General features: G+C 38.0%; 1 protein-coding gene across 1 annotated transcript in view; it reads right to left on the bottom strand.

The window, feature by feature from the left end:
- The window catches only part of LOC128638046 (serine/threonine-protein kinase SBK2-like), a 66739-nt gene that overhangs the window by 27373 nt on the left and 20886 nt on the right, over positions 1-18480 (bottom strand). Inside the window, exons 2-3 of the mRNA XM_053689917.1 lie at positions 3325-3502; positions 1556-1758 (exon numbers count right to left, since the gene is read on the bottom strand). Of these exons, the coding sequence (XP_053545892.1) occupies positions 1556-1758; positions 3325-3499 (378 nt within the window). The 5' untranslated portion in view covers positions 3500-3502. The remainder of the gene's footprint in view (positions 1-1555; positions 1759-3324; positions 3503-18480) is intronic.

Here is an 18480-nt window from a genome sequence, read left to right as displayed (position 1 = left end):
TTTACCTCTTAAAGTTTACCAGAAAGCAATAGTGTGTATTTTTATTAATTTTTTAAAATTAATTTTACTTTACTTACCAAGTAGTTGGAAACTCAAATAATCCTTTGTATTCACTTCTTCAGGAATTTTTTAGATTTTGGGGTGAAAAAAGTTAACTACAAAACTAAGTAAGATCCGGGGGTTACTGACATTCCTATCTTTTTAAAATTCCCATTCTCCTTTACTTCTCTCCTTTAAAGCTCAGTGATGTAAAAAAGGCACTACCTTGGTAATTCAGGGAAGATGATACCTGTGCACTATGGGTGTACAGTAGTAAAAAGGGGTGCTGGTGGAATGATAGGATGCATATCACCCCTGACACCCACCTGGAACCCCTATTTAGAATATTTTACTCTGATACACTAACACCTGCCTTTGAAAATGCTAAAATTGCTTTATATTGTTTCAAAACCTCCCCATGCCTATCTGAGATTTTTTTTAGGTGGACTTAATGATGGCTTTGGAGTTGCATTTGGTTTAATTTAACATGGTTGTCTGACAATTTTTTTAGGGTTCTAAGAGGTGTAACTAGTTGATGTTCTATACAGACACTCACAAGATAAATATAAAGACAAGTGTCCAGTGTAGACTCCCACCACGCACTGCGTTGGGTAAATGTAACTTTTTACATTGTTATACAGTTCCATGATCACTTCACTTGACACTCACAAGATAAATATAGACAACTGTGTATGTCTATTGTGGGTTACAACTCCCACCATGCACTACTATGTGGCTAAATGTCACTTCCATTTCCTAGTATATCTAGTTCTGGAACACTTACTCAGTTCAAGTGGCCCCCATGGGAGAGAAACACTTGGCCAGTGGCCCCCAGATACTTTGAGTTTGATACCCCTGCTGTAAGGTGTGATGTAGGTTCTCACAGAATGCACTGAAAATTTATCTTTTGTGTATTCCTATGCATTTTTAACTAATCAGCTGTATAAAATTCAAATGTGATGTTCCTTAAAGGGATATGAAACCCAAATGTTTTCTTCTGGGATTCAAATAGAGCATTTTAAATGACTTTCCAATTTACTTCTATTATCAAAATTGCTTCATGCTTTTGGTATCCTTTGTTGAAGGAACATCAATGCATTACTTGGAGCTAGCTGAACATATTTATTGAACAACTAAAAAGAGACATTTATTTGCAACTACCAATAAGCAGTAATTCTCCTGAGCATATCTAGGCATGCCTTTCAACTAAGAATACCAAGAGAATGAAGCAAATTAAATAGAAGTAAATTGAAAAGTTTTTTAAAATCACATGTTCTATCTGAATTATGAAAAAAAAATTGTGGTTTTCATTTCCCTTTAAGTTTTCAATAATGCGTAAAAAACTATACTCACTGCACTAGGAGCTCAGAGGAACTGGAATACTGTTAAATAAAGCAAAAGAATGCCAACTAGAAAATTGTATTTCTTTTTTTTACCTCAATAACAGAAAGATTGCAATATATTAATAAATATCTCTTATTATATATTATTTCCTAAATAATTCCATAATCCTTACCCTTGGCTTAATTATGGAGATCAGATCCCTCTGCAGAGCAGCTTCATACAAGAATCCATAGTGTTCTGCAGATTCAAATGCAATACCGAACATGCCAATAATGTTGGGGTGGGTCGAAAGGGAAAGTGCCACACAATATTCATACAGGAAGTTTTGCTGTTTAGTATTTTTCTTTGGAAGGCGTTTTAGGGCCATGGGGGTTCCTTAAAAACCAAAACAAAATGTGTTATTATAACTGTTATTTCTTACATACTATAGCATACAATAGGCAGAAATTCAGTAAAGAAAGAATAAAAAAGTAAAACATTTTTTTTTTACAGAATAAAGTTTGTGTTGGATGCAATTTGGATCATGAACCTAATTCACATAAATAAATGCCTAGTTTCTTAAACCCAAGCACCTCTTATGTGCAATGCCCAAGATAAACAAAAAAAATTATTTCATGATTCAGATAGAACATACCATTTAAAATTTCAGGAGTGTGCACGTGTCTGCAGCACTTTATGGCAGCAGTTTTGTAGTCCTGCAGACATATGCACACTACCTATCTAGATATCTCTTCAACAAAGAATAACATGAGAATGAAGCAAATTTGATAATAGAAGTAAATTGGAAAATTTAAAAAATTGTATTCTCTGAGGCCGAATTATCAAAGGTCTTGCGGACCTGATCCGATAGTGCGGATCAGGTCTGCAAGACCTCGCTGAACACGGAGAGCAATACGCTGTCCGTATTCAGCATTGCACCAGCAGCTCACAAGAGCTGCTGGTGCAACGCAGCCCCCTGCAGATTCGCGGCCGCCAGCAGGGAGGTGTCAATCAACCTGATCATACACGATCGGGTTGAATTGTGGAGATTCCTGTCCGCCTGCTCAGAGCAGGTGGACAAGGTTATGGAGCCGCTGCTTCATAACTGCTGTTTCTGGCGAGTCTGAAGACTCACCAGAAACACGGGCCTTTAGGCTCCATACGGAGCTTGTTAAATGGGCCTCTCTATCTGAATCATGAAAGAAAATGTTTGGGTGTTATGTCCCTTTAATGATGTGACCATACCCTAACTTGAGAAGACTGCTGTTTACATTTTTCTTTCATTATTCAGATAGAGTATACAATTTGAAACAACATTCAAATTTACTTCTATTGTCTAACTTTCTTTATTCTTTAGATATCCGTTGTTGAAGAAATATCAATGCACATGGGTGAGCCAATCACACGAGCCATCTATGTGCAGCCTCCAATCCGCAAGCTACTGAGCCTATCTAGATATGCTTTTCAGCAAAGGATATCAAGACATAGGGGACGATTTATCAAGGGCCGAATGGCCCCTGATGCCCCTGTTTCCGCGTGAGCCTTTAGGCTCGCCAGAAACAGCAGTTATGAAGCAGCGGTCTTAAGACCTCTGCTCCTTAGCTGGTCTGCCGCCTCTGAGGTTGTGGACATCAATCCACCCGATCTCATACAATCGGGCTGATTGACACCCACTGCTAGCGGCTGATTGGCCGCGAATCTGCAGGGGGTGGCATTGCACAAGCAGTGTTAAATGCACACAGCATATGCTGTCTGAATTCATCGATTTCTGTCGGACATGATCCACTGAGCGGATCATGTCGGACAGACATTTGATAAATCGGCCCCAATGAAGCAAATTAGATAATAAAAGTAAATTAGAAAGTTGTCTGAAATTGTATGTTAGTTCTAAATCATGAAATAAAAAATTTGGGTTTCATGTCCCTTTAACATTTACAAGGATTATTTGAAAATTTGGATTACCTCTTTGGCGGTGGATTACCAGTGCCACCTGTCCATATTTGCCTTTTCCAAGCTCCTTAATTACTTTATAGTGGTCTGCTACTTCCATTCTGACCAGGTTCTGAGCAGTCAGCTCCATCATTTCCTCCAGCATTGTAGCTGCCTCCATCCCACTGTTTAAATTCATGTTTGACATCTCCTAAAGGTAAAACACAAAACACGTTTAATAATTTTAAAAGTATTATTAAAAGACCGTTCTGTATCTCCTGATGTCAAGTGATTGTGTGTAGGTTTGACATGAGGACACTGCTCAGAGGGTTTAAAGCACAACACTAATACACAGAATGTTTGCATTTTAAATATCAATAATCTAAAACAGATACCATCATTTTATAATTATAATTCCTTGTGTCAGACTTTTTGATCCAGCATTCTGATTAAAACAAAAAAATAAATACTTTCTAAGTGGAAAAAAAATTGAAGGGTATAAGAATCTAAATTCATGAATGAATTAATGAATAAAAATGCACTTAATAGGATTAGTTACTTAAAGGTACAGCCTAGTCAAAATTAAACTTTTATTATGAAAATAGGGTATACAATATAAAATTTAAAAAACTTTCCAATTTACTCATATCATCAAATTTGTTTTGCTTTCTTTGTATTCCTTGTGGAAAGCTAAACCTAGGTAGGCTCATATGCTAACTTCTAAGCCGTTGAACTGCCTCTTATCTCAATGCATTTGACAGTTTTTCACAGCTAGATAGTGCTAGTTCATGTTTGTCATATAGATAAACATCGTGCTTACTCCCATGGAGTTATATAAGTGTCAGCATGGATTGGCTAAAATGCAAGTCTATCAAAAGAACTGAGATAAGGGGGCAGTCTGCAGAGGCTTGCATACAAGTCAATCACAGAGGTAAAAAGTGTATTAATATAATTTGTGTTGGTTATGCAAAACTGGGGAATGGGTAATAAAGGGATTATATATGTTTTTAAAAAATAAAAATTATTGGGTAGACTGTGTCTTTAAAGGGCCATTATAGTGCTAAAACGAAATGCTCTAATTTTCTACAGCATATCGTTTTATCACAAGTGATGCTGCAAATCTATGTGTTTAAACCCTGTAAAGGGGTTAAACACACTGTTAAAGTACCACACCGCTTGGATCAGTGACAGCTTTTCACTTGGGACCAGAAGTGCTCTGCAGGTCCTGAACATTACTTTAACTGTACTTTTTTACTTTTTCTCTTTGTGGGGATTAAACACATAGGGGCCAATTTAAGAAGCAGGGTATGCTGCTTTTTCTGTGCAAGCCTTAAGGCTTGCCAGAAACTTAAATTAAGAAGCAGCGGTCTAAAGATCGCTGCTCCTTAACTCGTCCACCACTTCTGAGGCGGCGGACAGCAATCATCCCGATCGGCCGTGAGTGTGCAGGGGGCGGTATTGCACAAGAATTTCACACAAAATGCTTGTGCAATGATAAATTCAGACCGTGTATGCCGTCGGCGTTTATCAATGTGGGGTGGACATGATCCGCTACAGAGTATCATGTCCGCCCACATATTAATAAATCGGGCCCAAAGGGTGGAGCGCAACCATTTTAGTGCTATTGAGTGTTAACACTGCTCAAGGAAAACCAATACCGCTGCCTGGTTTGCGCTGCTATTACAAGTTAAAAGTAAAAGGTTATAGCTTGAGTGAAAGACTCAGACGCCCTAACATCTGGAAATTGGATAACGCGATCGCGACAACTTCCTTTCCCTTTAGACTTCTATGAGACGTGTTAAGAAAAGCCTCTTCTAGCTATAGGTCAAGCGCTAAATCCAAAGGTGCATTACTTCAAATATCTATGTTCTTCACTTAGTAGATAATGTTCTATTTATTTTCAAATATATATAATTTGTGAAATAAATATATATCTATGTCTACATGAATATATATATAGATATATTTTGCATATATAGATCTATATAGACAGATATTTAAAAAAACATAAACAGCATTTTCTTCTAATTGAAGAACATAGGTATTTGAAATATTTCTATTAAATACATTAAAACATATCACATTTGTTAAAAAAAGATTTAGCATATTTCAAGGTATTTAACTGAATTTAAATTTAAGTTACATATTGTATAGGTTATTGTCAGTTACATTTTTTCAGTTATAAGTAGTAATTTTTGCTTTTTATAAATGATCTCTATTTTTTAAAACAATTATTCAAACACTTTACAATATGTAATGAAGTATAAAGTAATTGAGGCAAAGGAGTCCTATAAATTATAATGTCAGACTCAGCATGCGAGCAGAAGCAATGAGCTCTCCCTTGCCATGGAATTATTGCAGGTTATTTTTGTTCCATGTTGCAGGAAAATGTTTACGTTGGCACATTCCACTTTCATGCGCTAAATTACCCAAAGGATTCAGGTCTTAAGCAAAACTCTGTCTTTATAGTGTGTTTATTACACAGAGAACTGAAAATCTCACAGTATGTTTTGAAGGCATTACACAGAAATATAATATCTAGACTGAAATTTGTCTCAGACTATTAGACTTGCTTCTCTTCATGTGAAGCCAAAGGACTGAAAACCCTGTATTCACTTTAAGGCTAAAAAACCTGTTGGGGGATGGAGGGGTCTTAAAATTAGTAAATCGCTGTGACCCTCTAGGGATCGTACAGAATACTCATTTTTACAGTAGGAATTAAGAGATTTGCTTCAGTGCGTTGACAGATGGCTGTTTACAGTTGTCCACACTTAAAATATGAAGTAAAAAAAAAAGCTCCTTTATTATTTTTGACGAATTATATTTTTGCATTATTTCTCTCTTTTATACAATTTTGTTTGCATTTTACACTTATCTTTGATTTCTTAAAGGGACATTAAAAACAAAATACAATTTATGAGTGGAGCGCAAATGTTTGAGCACGAGTGATAAGGGGTTCATCACAGGCGTTTGTGCTCGTTGGGCTTATCTCTCGTATTACGAAATGAAAGTAAATGAGATTGAGTCAGACTGATTACCGCAACTCCAGGGCTCTGGTTAACTGTCTCATGAAACTAAAAAGTGTTACAAAACACATCAAAAATACATTACAAAGTACAGTTACATACACTCCTAATAACACTCTCTAATAAAAATTATTTAAAAAAAATATTGCACATAAAATTATAAGGGCTCAAAGATATGCAATGTCAGGTTTTAGAAAAAAAGGCAGGCAAAGGGTTTTAACATTGAGATATATACATATACAGTGGGGCAAAAAAGTATTTAGTTAGCCATCAATTGTGCAAGTTCTCCCACTTAAGAAGATGAGAGAGGCCTGTAATTTTCATCATAGGTATACCTCAACTATGAGAGACAAAATGTGGAAACAAATACAGACAATAACATTGTCTGGTTTGGAAAGAATGTATTTGCATATTATGGTGGAAAATAAGTATTTGGTCACCTACAAACAAGCAAGATTTCTGGCTCTCACAGACCTGTATCTTCTTCTTTAAGAGGCTCCTCTGTCCTCCACTCATTACCTGTATTAATGGAACCTGTTTGAACTTGTTATCAGTATAAAAGACACCTGTCCACAACCTCAAACAGTCACACTCCAAACTCCACTATGGTGAAGACCAAAGAGCTGTCGAAGGACACCAGAAAAAAAATTGTAGACCTGCACCAGGCTGGGAAGACTGAATCTGCAATAGGCAAGCAGCTTGGTGTGAAGAAATCAACTGTGGGATCAATAATTAGAAAATGGAAGACATACAAGACCACTGATAATCTCCCTCGATCTGGATCTCCATGCAAGATCTCACCCCGTGGGGTCAAAATGATCACAAGAATGGTGAGCAAACATCCCAGAACCACATGGGGGGAACTAGTTAATGACCTGCAGAGAGCTGGGACCAACGTAACAAAGGCTACATCAGTAACACACTACGCAGCCAGGGATTCAGATCCTGCAGTGCCAGACGTGTCCCCCTGCTTAAGCCAGTACATGTCCAGGCCCATCTGAAGTATGCTAAAGAGCATTTGGATGATCCAGAAGCGGATTGGGAGAATGTCATATGGTCAGATAAAACTAAAGTAGAACTGTTTGGTAGAAACACAACTCGTCATGTTTGGAGGAGAAAGAATGCTGAGTTGCAACCAAAGAACACCATACCTATTGTGAAGCATGGGGGTGGCAACATCATGCTTTGGGGCTGTTTCTCTGCAAAGGGAACAGGACGACTGATCTGTGTACATGAAAGAATGAATGGGGCCATGTATCATGAGATTTTGAGTGCAAACCTCCTTCCATCAGCAAGGGCATGGGCAAGATGAAACGTGGCTGAGTCTTTCAGCATGACAATGACCCCAAACACACCGCCCGGGCAATGAAGGAGTGGCTTTGTAAGAAGCATTTCAAGGTCCTGGAGTGGCCTAGCCAGTCTCCAGATCTCAACCCCATAGAAAACCTTTGGAGGGAGTTGAAAGTCTGTGTTGCCCAGCGACAGCCCCAAAACACCACCTGCATGCAGGAATGGGCCAACTTACCAGCAACAGTGTGTGACAACCTTGTGAAGACTTACAGAAAACGTTTGACCTCTGTCATTGCCAACAAAGGATATATAACAAAGTATTGAGATGAACTTTTGATATTGACCAAATACTTATTTTCCACCATAATATGCAAATAAATTCTTTCCAAATTAGACAATGTTATTCTCTGGATTTGTTTCCACATTTTGTCTCTCATAGTTGAGGTATACCTATGATGAAAATTACAGGCCTCTCTCATCTTCTTAAGTGGGAGAACTTGCACAATTGGTGACTGACTAAATACTTTTTTGCCCCAATGTACATGGCTAAAGATGGATATGTGTATATATATATATATATATATATATATATATATATATATATATATATATTTATATATATATATATATATATATATATATATGTCTATATATGTATTTATGTAAGTATATGTGTATACATGTATTTACAGACTTATATACACATATAAACACATACATACATATGTATACATATATAGACATTGTAGCAAAAAATGGAGAGCAAGCACCACTGCTGGGTTAAAACATCGATTTATTCTATATCATTAAAAATGTATACAGGACAACAGTATCATAGTATAAATGAGTTTAGGAAGAGTAAAGCATATTAGGGCTTACGCGTTTCAGCATGAAGCCATAGTCATAGCCTGGCTATGACTACGGCTTCTAAAGACCGCTGCTCCATAACCCTGTCCACCTGCTCTGATGAGGCGGACAGGAATCGCCGGAATTCAACCCGATCAAGTACGGGGTACATGTTAGGGTGTTAGGTGTAGACACTACCATAGAAATCAATGGGATATCGGGCAGCAGCGAACATAAACTTTCGCTGCTTTCAGACTCCCATTGATTCCTATGGCATCCGCCGCCTCCAGGGCAGCGGATTGAAAACCAGGTACGCTGGGCCGGAAAAGTGGTGAGCATACCTGCTAGTTATTTGATAACTAGCAAAAGTAGTCAGATTGTGCCGAACTTGCGTTTCGGAAAAACATGAAGGAGTGACGTAAGCATCGATCTGTGTCGGACTGAGTCCGGCTAATCGTATGTTACATCACTATATTCCTACTTTTGCCAGTCTCTAGGGTTTGATAACTAAGGCGAATCAGGCTCGCCACAAATACGATGCGGAATTCCAGCGTATTTGCGGTTGACAGCTTGATAACTAGAGGCCTATGTATGTACATAAAGAGGGAACTTGTGTAGTGAAAATGGAAATGGAACCTTACAATAGAGGCTGTGTTCCTAAAGGGACAAAGGAGACTGTTTGCTATTTAAACATTTTTTTTCTCTTAAATTATGTTAATTTTAAAACCTTTTGTTTCTAGCATGATCCTGTAACATTTGATATAGCAAACTGTAATATTCTAGGATAGTTTTGGTACCTTCATTCTAGAGGAACACTTGGTTTCAGAAACAAATGCCCAGTGTGACTTTCACTCTGCCATGTGAATGTCATTGTTTAAATATTCTCTCATCCCTAATGAACACATTTGCTTGTAAAGTAAAGACTCAAATCACATTTGTGGTTCTTTGAGCATTAGCCAAATTATGACATCAAGCTACTTGCCTTTCCATGCAAAAAACACATTGTCTTAATGGGCCACTAAACACAGTTGCATTGCATAATCAATAAATGTATAATAAAAAGACAATGCAAAAGCACTTAGTTTGAATTTCAAATGAGTAGTAGATTTTTTTCTGACAAATGTCAGTTAGTTACATTTTCCTTGTGACAGCAATCAGCCAATCACAAAGTGCATATATATATATATCCTGTGTATCTTGCACATTGCTCAGTAGGAGCTGGTGCCACAGAAAGTGTGCATATAAAAAGATTGTGCACATTTATATAATGGAAGTGAATTGGAAAGTTGTTTAAAATTGTGCGTTCTATTTGAAACATGAAAGTTTAATTTTAACTTGACTGTCCCTTTAAGACTGAAAAACAAACTGTATTTTCAAAGAGTTATGTATTGGTATTATCCTTAATAATATATTTTACCACTTTTTCAATGATGTACGCTCTAAAGTATGTTTAAATGTCATGGCATGCTACATATTCTCTATAGTCTTTTCCCTCTGTTGTTTACTGTTATCTTTTTCCCACTATCTACAAATACAAAATAAACCTACAATTAGGGGCTAGATTACAAGTGGGGCTCTAATTTATCATACTCCTGTAAAAGGGCAAATTTGCCCGTTTTCGAGCGCATGATAAATAACCAGTCATTACAAATGGATGGTTAATGCTATTGCAAACTTGTGGTAGTAATTAGCGCTCAGAAAATTAACCAGAGGTCAGACCTCTGGTTAATTTTAAAAATGTCCCCCAATTGCGCACAAAATAAACTGTAAGGTTCCTTGATAAAATATAAAAATGGTAGCATCTTTATTTATTTATTTTTAATATAAATGCGCAAAGCAGTTTTAAGGGCTTAAAGTGAGGGGGATGGGGGTGTTAGAAAAAAAACAGCACTGAAAAACTGTCTTTACATTACGGTCTATGGGGAATGTGTTGTTCCTTAAAATATATATGTATATGCTTATATTATACTGTACATATATATTTCTGTGTTAATATGTATATATACACATATAAACACATAAATATATATGTATATATTCATATATTTCAAATTTGTTGCCCATAGCTTCTCGACTTACCCCCTTTGCTGCCTAGGTTTTCTGCCGTGTCTCACAGCATGAGAATGAGGATCCCATTGGAGCCTATGGAAGCGCTCATGAGCACAAAGCGTCCCTGCAATGCGAAGTCGTGTTTGCATTGCACTCAACTAGTAACACCAGCACACATTTGCGTGCACCGGTATTACTGAGTGGGGCGCTAATATTGTGCTTGCGAAAGTGCAAATATGCGCTCCACTTATAATTTGGCCCCTTAATCTTTAATTTGAGCATTGACAAGAGTAGATAAGAGAACAGGAATCTCAATAATATTAGGTAAAGTTTAATACTATTTTTCACTTACTAGAGTTTGTTTTATCAGCAAACAGACAGCTATGGCAATTATATTACAGTAAACTAGGAAGAAGAAAGCATGATAATTAAAATGTAATACAATTCAAATTTAAAAATAATGAACAGTGTAATTCTCTGATGAAAGGTATAAAACAGACCATCTTTTTGAGAGTAATCACTTCCACAGTTGTCTTTTAAAAGCAAACACATGGTAGGCGAGCAATTAACACTCTATATTTACAACATTTAGGTTTGGAAGCCATTTACACTCTTTAGTTCTTTTTGGCAGTCACATTGCCCTCTTTATGAAACAAGAGGTTGTCTAGATTTGCCAGATTTTGTTTCCAAAGTCTTTAAGCCAATTGCTGACTGTGATAATGAAAAGTACAGCAGTGAAATGTTAAGTGATTTCAGACATGCAGAAGAAGACAGCTCAATGTATCTGTAAATATAATCTGGGCAAATGGAATCACTAGCCACGACTATGGGCTAGATTTATCAAAGCTGAATCGTACAGGGGCACGTATACGCGCCCCTATACGCCTCAGCTCGCCTGTGGCGGGGCAAAATTACCCACAGGTAATCAACATTTCACACAAGCACAATTTTGCACTCGCCTGCAATCCCGCCCCCTGCCCACGCACAGCAAATCACGCGCGGGCAGGAGCTGGCAATCTCCTCGGTCGGACTCGACCGCGGAGATTGAATTTCAGCACCTTAGAGGTGGCGAAGAGCTTAAGGAAGCAGCGGTCTAGTGACCGCTGCTTGATAAATTACGGCGAGCAAGTTCTTGTGAGAACTTACAGCCGTAGGGGTTTGATAAATCGAGCCCTATGTGTTAAAGGGATATGAAACACAATTTTTTTTCTTTCATGATTCATATAGAGCATGTAATTTCAAGCAACTTTCTATTTTACTTCTATTATACATTTTTCTTCATTCTCTTTGTATCTTTATTTGAAAAAGCAGGAATATAAGCTTGGGAGCCAGCCTATTTTTGGTTCAGCAGCCTGGGTAGAGCTTGCTAAATGGTGACTACATTTAGCCACCAATCCCCAAGTGCTACCCAGGTGCTGTATAAGACGTATACGTTTGAACACAATGAATATTTGTATACACAGATTTGGTTCTAGAAATTGCCCATTAAAATCCCTAGGAATAATCATCAGGATAGCTTTATGTGTGATCCAGGCACATTACAAATATCTTATTGTATTTGTTATGGCATTAGTGCTGAAAAGCAAGTCCTATATCTACTTCCCTTTTTGCCAAAAAGCACTGAGTGCTCTTCTTGTGAAAGATCGTGGAGGAAGGTTGAGAAAAGAGAGGAAACAAAAAGGGTTTGTGCATAGGTTAATGCCTTCGACTGGTACTGCATTTAAAGGGAAAAGGATGACTAGGATTTAAAATACGCTTCTACAAACAACATTTTGTAAAGGATGATTTGAAGCTATGTAAGTATGAGGGAATAAGCAGTGATGTTAAATCAAATCAGTAGGTAATGCATGGAGTAAAATTTTAAGTTGCAGTAGTTAATACAAGAGGAAGATGTATGAAGAATGAATGGAGATATAACATTTGTACTTGAGGGAATATATTTAAAATGTAATTCTCAAATAAATGAGAACTCAGGGAAGGAAGCCGAATAGCTGATATAAGTGACGAGTCAGACTGACAAGCCTGGCAGCCATACTCATGATAACTAGACTGAAAATCTAATGGAAGGTCAATTGGTTATGATTTACTGTATTAAATGTGTGAAATAATTAACCTTCTGGTAGAGTCATTAGAAAGAAAAGTGAGAATTCCATTGGGTTATCTTGAAATAGATTGTTGTATATATAAGAATGTAATGAAAATAAAAAACAAAATATAAAATTGGCATTTGAAAAAAAAGAATCCAATGGAGTATAATAAAACAAACTAGCACATTGAGAATAATTTTTTATATAGGTATTTTTTTTACCATAATAAAAACTATAACACATTTGTGTAATTTTAAACCCACCACATTTTATAATTATAGCAAGTAGTCAGTGAGTAAGTTTCTGTAAACATCCACGTCTATTTCTCATAGTTGAAGGCTCACATCTGTGCACATTTATTGTTATAGGGAGTGAGGAGCCATCACCATTTTTCTTATCAACCATGTGACATAAATGGGTTATATAACCTAAATATGACAGAGGAGCCTTTTCTCTTCCAGTCAAGTAGTCTTATGGATATATTGTTATATTTTCACAAAGAAAGAAATGCAGATTTAATACCTCCGTCTTTTACTCACTTTATCATGTAGCTTGTAAACAAGGTTCCCAACTAGGCAACCTGTCAGTCTGTGTTCACAGTAAGTGGTCAATGAATTTCATAGTGTCCACTGCTCACATTTATTATTGACCATTCAACTGCTTGTGCAGCACCCCCCTGTCGATCACCCCAGACAAATTAATCTGGTGCCGTTTAAATCCGCCACCTTAGGGTTGCTGAGAGGTTAGGAAGCAGTTTTCTTATGACTTCTGCTTCTTAACTAGACTTTTTACATCAGCTAGGAAATATATAGAGGGCCACGTGAATGTATTAGTAAGGGCCAAAGAGGAGTTTAATTTGTATGTAATTATTTAAATAGTGAAAGGCTATCAAGAAGAGATTAAATAGCTAGTATTTGATACATGAATTTGCAGTGAAATGGATAGGTAAAGGTGGGGATAGATATATTTTAGTGGGAGAATGTGATTATTTATAGATACATTGTAGCGTAGTCATAGTCAAACATAGCAAGAGTTCTACTTCAACTGCTCATAACTCTCATATGCATGGTCAAAAGGGACATGAACCCAACATTTTTCTTTCATGATTTAGGTGGAACATACAATTTTAAACATTCCAGTTTACTTCTATTATCAAATTTGTTTCATTCTTTTGATATCATTTGTGTAGGAGCAGCAACACACTAATGATTTCTAAATGAACAAATGGGTGAGCCAATGATAATCAGTATATATATGCAGCCACCAATCAGCAGCTAGGACCTAGGTTATTTGCTGCTCCTGAGCTTGCATAGATAATCCTTTCAGCAAAGGATAACAGAATAAGGAAGCAAATTAAGTAATACTAGTCCTAAAGCCTATTCACGCGGCCATTTTTTGCAGTACATTGGTCCCACCCCTTGCTCTCTCCCCCCCCCTCTATTTTGCTCTCTCCCCCTCTCTTTTGCTCTCTCTCTCATCCCTCTCTTTTGCTCTTTCTCCCCTCTTTTGCTCTCTCTCCCCCCTCTCTTTTGCTCTCTCTCCCCTCTCTTTTGCTTCCTCTACCCCTTCTCTTTTGCTCTTTCTCTCCCCTCTCTTTTGCGCTCTCTCTCTCCCCCTCTCTTTTGTGCTCTCTCTCCCCTCTCTTTTGCGCTCTCTCTCTCTCTCTCCCCCTCTGTTTTGCGCTCTCTCTCTCCCCTCTCTTTTGCGCTCTCTCTTCCCCCTCTCTTTTGCGCTCTCTCTCCCCCCTCTCTTTTGTGCTCTCTCTCTCCCCCTCTCTCTCATGCTCTCTCCCCCCTCTCTTTTGCACTCTCTTGCTCCACCTCTCTTTTGCGCTCTCTCGCTCCACCTCTCTTTTGCTCTCTCTACCCCCTCTCTTTTGCTCTCTTCCCCTCTCTTCCCCTCTCTTTTGCTCTCTCTCTCCCCCTCTCTTTTGCTCTCTCTCTCCCCCCTCTCTTTTGCTCTCTCCCCCCTCTCTTTTGCTCTCTCCCCCCTCTCTTTTGCTCTCTCCCCCCTCTCTTTTGGTCTCTCTCCCCAGCCCCGCTATCCCCGACCATGCCCCTGCTCATACCCGACCACGTCCGCTCGCGCCCGGACACGCCTACATCCGCCCATCACTATGCCGCAACAGATCAGGTAGACTCTAAGGCCAGGTGTGTTTGTCCTTGTGCTGTCTCTACTGCGCATGACAGCTTCGGACAAACACACTTGGCCTTTTAGATTATAGGATAAGTAAATTGGAAAATTGTTTAAAGTTGTATGCTCTGTTATAATCATTAATGTCTAATTATGACTTTACTGTCCCTTTAACTTAAATGTTTGATAACAAGTCACATGTAAAACATGGAGATGCTAAATCATTTTGTACTGAATATTTAATGTATTCAAATTCATTCACTGCTTCCTGTAAATTTTACCAATTTTTCCCTCTTATTGTAATTTTTGCAATATATATATATATATATATATATATATATATATATATATATATATATATATATATATATATAAAATACTTTTTTGCATGGTATTTAATAAATGTATTGAACTTTATCAACACCTGTGAGTGCCTGAATTCTTTGAAACTTTTTATATGCATTTAACGGAGCACCTGGGCATGTGAAGAAAAGTTACACTAGGTGGTGAGTGCATGAAACAGGAATATATATATTGCCATTAAATAGGCAATGCAATCACTATATAATTTAAGGAGATTGTGATGTTGTGATAATGAATAGGTAATTATAATAAATAGATAACATTATATTATAATGTCATATAGAGAATACTATTTTGAAATAAAAAATTAAATGGACACTCAAGTCAAAATAAACTTTTAGGATTCAGATAGATCATGCAGTTTTAAGACACTTTACAATTTACTTCCATTATCAAATATTGTCTTTTTATATTCACACTTTATGGGGAACAATATACTACTGAGCAAGTGCACAAGCTCACAGTGTATATGTAAACTAGTCTGTGATTGGCTGATATATGTCACATGATACAGGGGGACATAAAATGGGAGAAAAAATAAATTTGTCAGAAAAAAATCTGCTGCTTATTTGAAAGTCAGAGTAAGTGCTATTGCATTGTCTTTTTTATTATGTACTTGTTACTTATGTAATTCTATTGCATTGAGTGGTCCTTTAATATTATTATGTTTAAAAAGGAGACTTGATAGTAGATATTATTTTTGGGAACATTGTTATATTGGTGTATTGACATGGGAACTATTAAGTAATTGAATGGGTAATTTTAGATATTATAATAACAAGTGAAAAGAAAAGGAGCTCCTAAAAATAATAGATGCCCTATATTAGTGATTAAGGCTGCACTGGAAAAATAATTACATGAAACTCAGATGGTTACTTCTTATTCAAATGTATCACATAATTATATAGCAAAAGCAAATGCTTATAAATAAGATCAAAAGTAGTGATGCATATATACCATCACATAATATCTCACTCATGCCAATATTTAAATTTAATACTAATAATAATTATTAAAAATTATTTTAGATATTGTAATATATATATATATATATATATATATATACACACTGTATTTTTATTTATATATATATATATATATATATATATATATATATATATATATATATATATATATTATGTAATAGTTAGCATTTTTACAGTGCATCTCTCCTAAAACTCACTGCATGACCCTATAACAACAATCCCCACACTATCCATGTCTCACCCTCCCTTCTCTCATCCCCTATGCTGTCCTCTCATGAACTACTCTGTCTCCTTAGAAACACTTCCCCCTCTAACTCTTCTGTGTCTAGTCATACGGGCTCCTAAAAATCTCACTCTCATCTTCTGTCACTCTCACTGCTACTACTGCATGCTGCTGGTGATGTCTCTCCTAACCCTGGCCCTGCAGCAATTACCACACTTTTACACTCTCACTCTGTCTCCCACTGCAAAAACTCTAGGTCACGCAATACTAACAATCTCATCTCCATTAACCCACAGCGCTTATTCCCTCTCTTTTCTTGTGCCCTCTGGAATGCTCGCTCTGTCTGTAACAAACTTACAATTGTTCATGACCTGTTTGTTTCCAGCGCTTTCAACCTTTTAGCAATTACTGAAACCTGGCTATCTTCCTCTGACACTGCTTCCATTGCTGTTCTCACACATGGTGGTCTTCACTTTAGCCACACACCTAGGCCAGGTGAGAGATATGGTGGCAGTGTTGGCATCTTACTATCCCCCTCCTGCTCCTATCAGTACCTATCTCCGTTTCCATTTTCTCTCCTTTTCTTCCTTTGAAGTCCACTGCATTTGCCTGTTCTCCCCCTTCTCTCTCAGAGTGGAAGTTATCTATCGTCCCCCTGGACCAACCTCCAAATTCCTTGACAACTTTGCTGCCTGGCTTTCTTACTTTCTCTCTACAAATACACCTACTCTAATTCTGAGGGACTTCAACATCCCCATTGACAACCCATCTGCCCCTGCTGCCTCTAAACTTCTCTCGCTCACTAACTCCTTCTGCCTCTCACAATCCACCCTATTCCCTACCCACCACGATGGACACTCTATTGATCTTGTATTCTCCTATCTCTGCTCTCTATCTGATGTTGCATTTCCCATCTCAGACCACCATCTGCTCACCTTTAATCTTAATATACAGGCTAAACCTACTTCCCCCCTCGCTCTGCACCTGTAGAAATCTGCACACTGTAGACCCTCCTCAACTCTCCAACCTTATTCAAATACGCCTCCCCCACACTTCCACAATATCCTGCCCTGACCTTGCTATAACCCACTATAACAATACTCTCTCCTATGCACTTGGCACTCTTGCTCTGCCCCAACTTCGCAAAGTTTCACGTTGTCAGCTCCAGCCCTGGCAATCCCAGCAAACACGCCACATACAAAAATGCTCCCGCACTGCTGAACGTGCCTGGAGGAAATCCCGCTCTGAACCTGATTTCACTATAAGTTCATTCTTTACTCTTACACCTCTGCCCTTCACTTAGCTAAGCAAACCTACTTCTCTTCTCTTATATCCACTCACTCCTCAAACCCTAAAAGACTCTTCTCCATTTTCAACTCTCTCCTCTACGCACCTGCACCACCGCCCTCATCTGCATTCAGTGCTCAAGACCTGGCTGACTACTTTTTCAATAAAACACTTACCATTCGAAGAAACATCCCAACACAAGCCTGCAATCTTCCAACTTCACTCCCAGTCACCCCCTATGCTACTCTCTGCACCTCCGACTAACCACTGAGAGTGAAGTGGCTTCCCTATTGTCTTCCTCACACCTCACTACCTGTCCACTTGACCCTATTCCTTCACATCTAATACCTTCTCTGTCTCCCACCCTCACTCTGGCTCTTACTCACATATTCAACCTATCCCTTTCTACCGGCTCATTCCCTGCCTCCTTCACACATGCAAAGATCACCCCCATCCTCAAAAAACCCTCCCTTGACCCTAACTCTCCTGAAAACTACTGCCCCATATCACTGCTCCCGCTAGCTTAAAAAATCCTTGAAAAACTGGTTTTCAATCACCTAACCCACTTCCTGTCCTCCAACTCATTGCTCGACCCCCTGCAATCTGGCTTCCGTCCCCAACACTCAACTGAGACTGCCCTCACTAAGGTTACTAACAATCTCCTTTCTGCTAAAAACAAAGGCTACTACTCTATACTCATCTTACTTGACCTCTCTGCTGCCTTTGACACTGTTGACCATCTCCTTCTCCTATGGACTCTTAGCTCTCTTTGGCTCTGTAACACTGTCCTCTCCTGGATTCACTCTTATCTCTCTAACAGATCCTTCTCTATCTCCTTTGCTGGTGACTCCTCCTCTCCATTGCCTCTGTCTGTTGGAGTACTTTAAGGCTCTGTCCTG

This window comes from Bombina bombina, chromosome 8, assembly GCF_027579735.1.
Source record: "Bombina bombina isolate aBomBom1 chromosome 8, aBomBom1.pri, whole genome shotgun sequence".
Taxonomy (NCBI): Eukaryota; Metazoa; Chordata; class Amphibia; order Anura; family Bombinatoridae; genus Bombina; species Bombina bombina.
The sequence above is the reverse complement of the archived record's forward strand: the minus strand, read 5'-3'. Positions and strand labels throughout refer to the sequence as shown.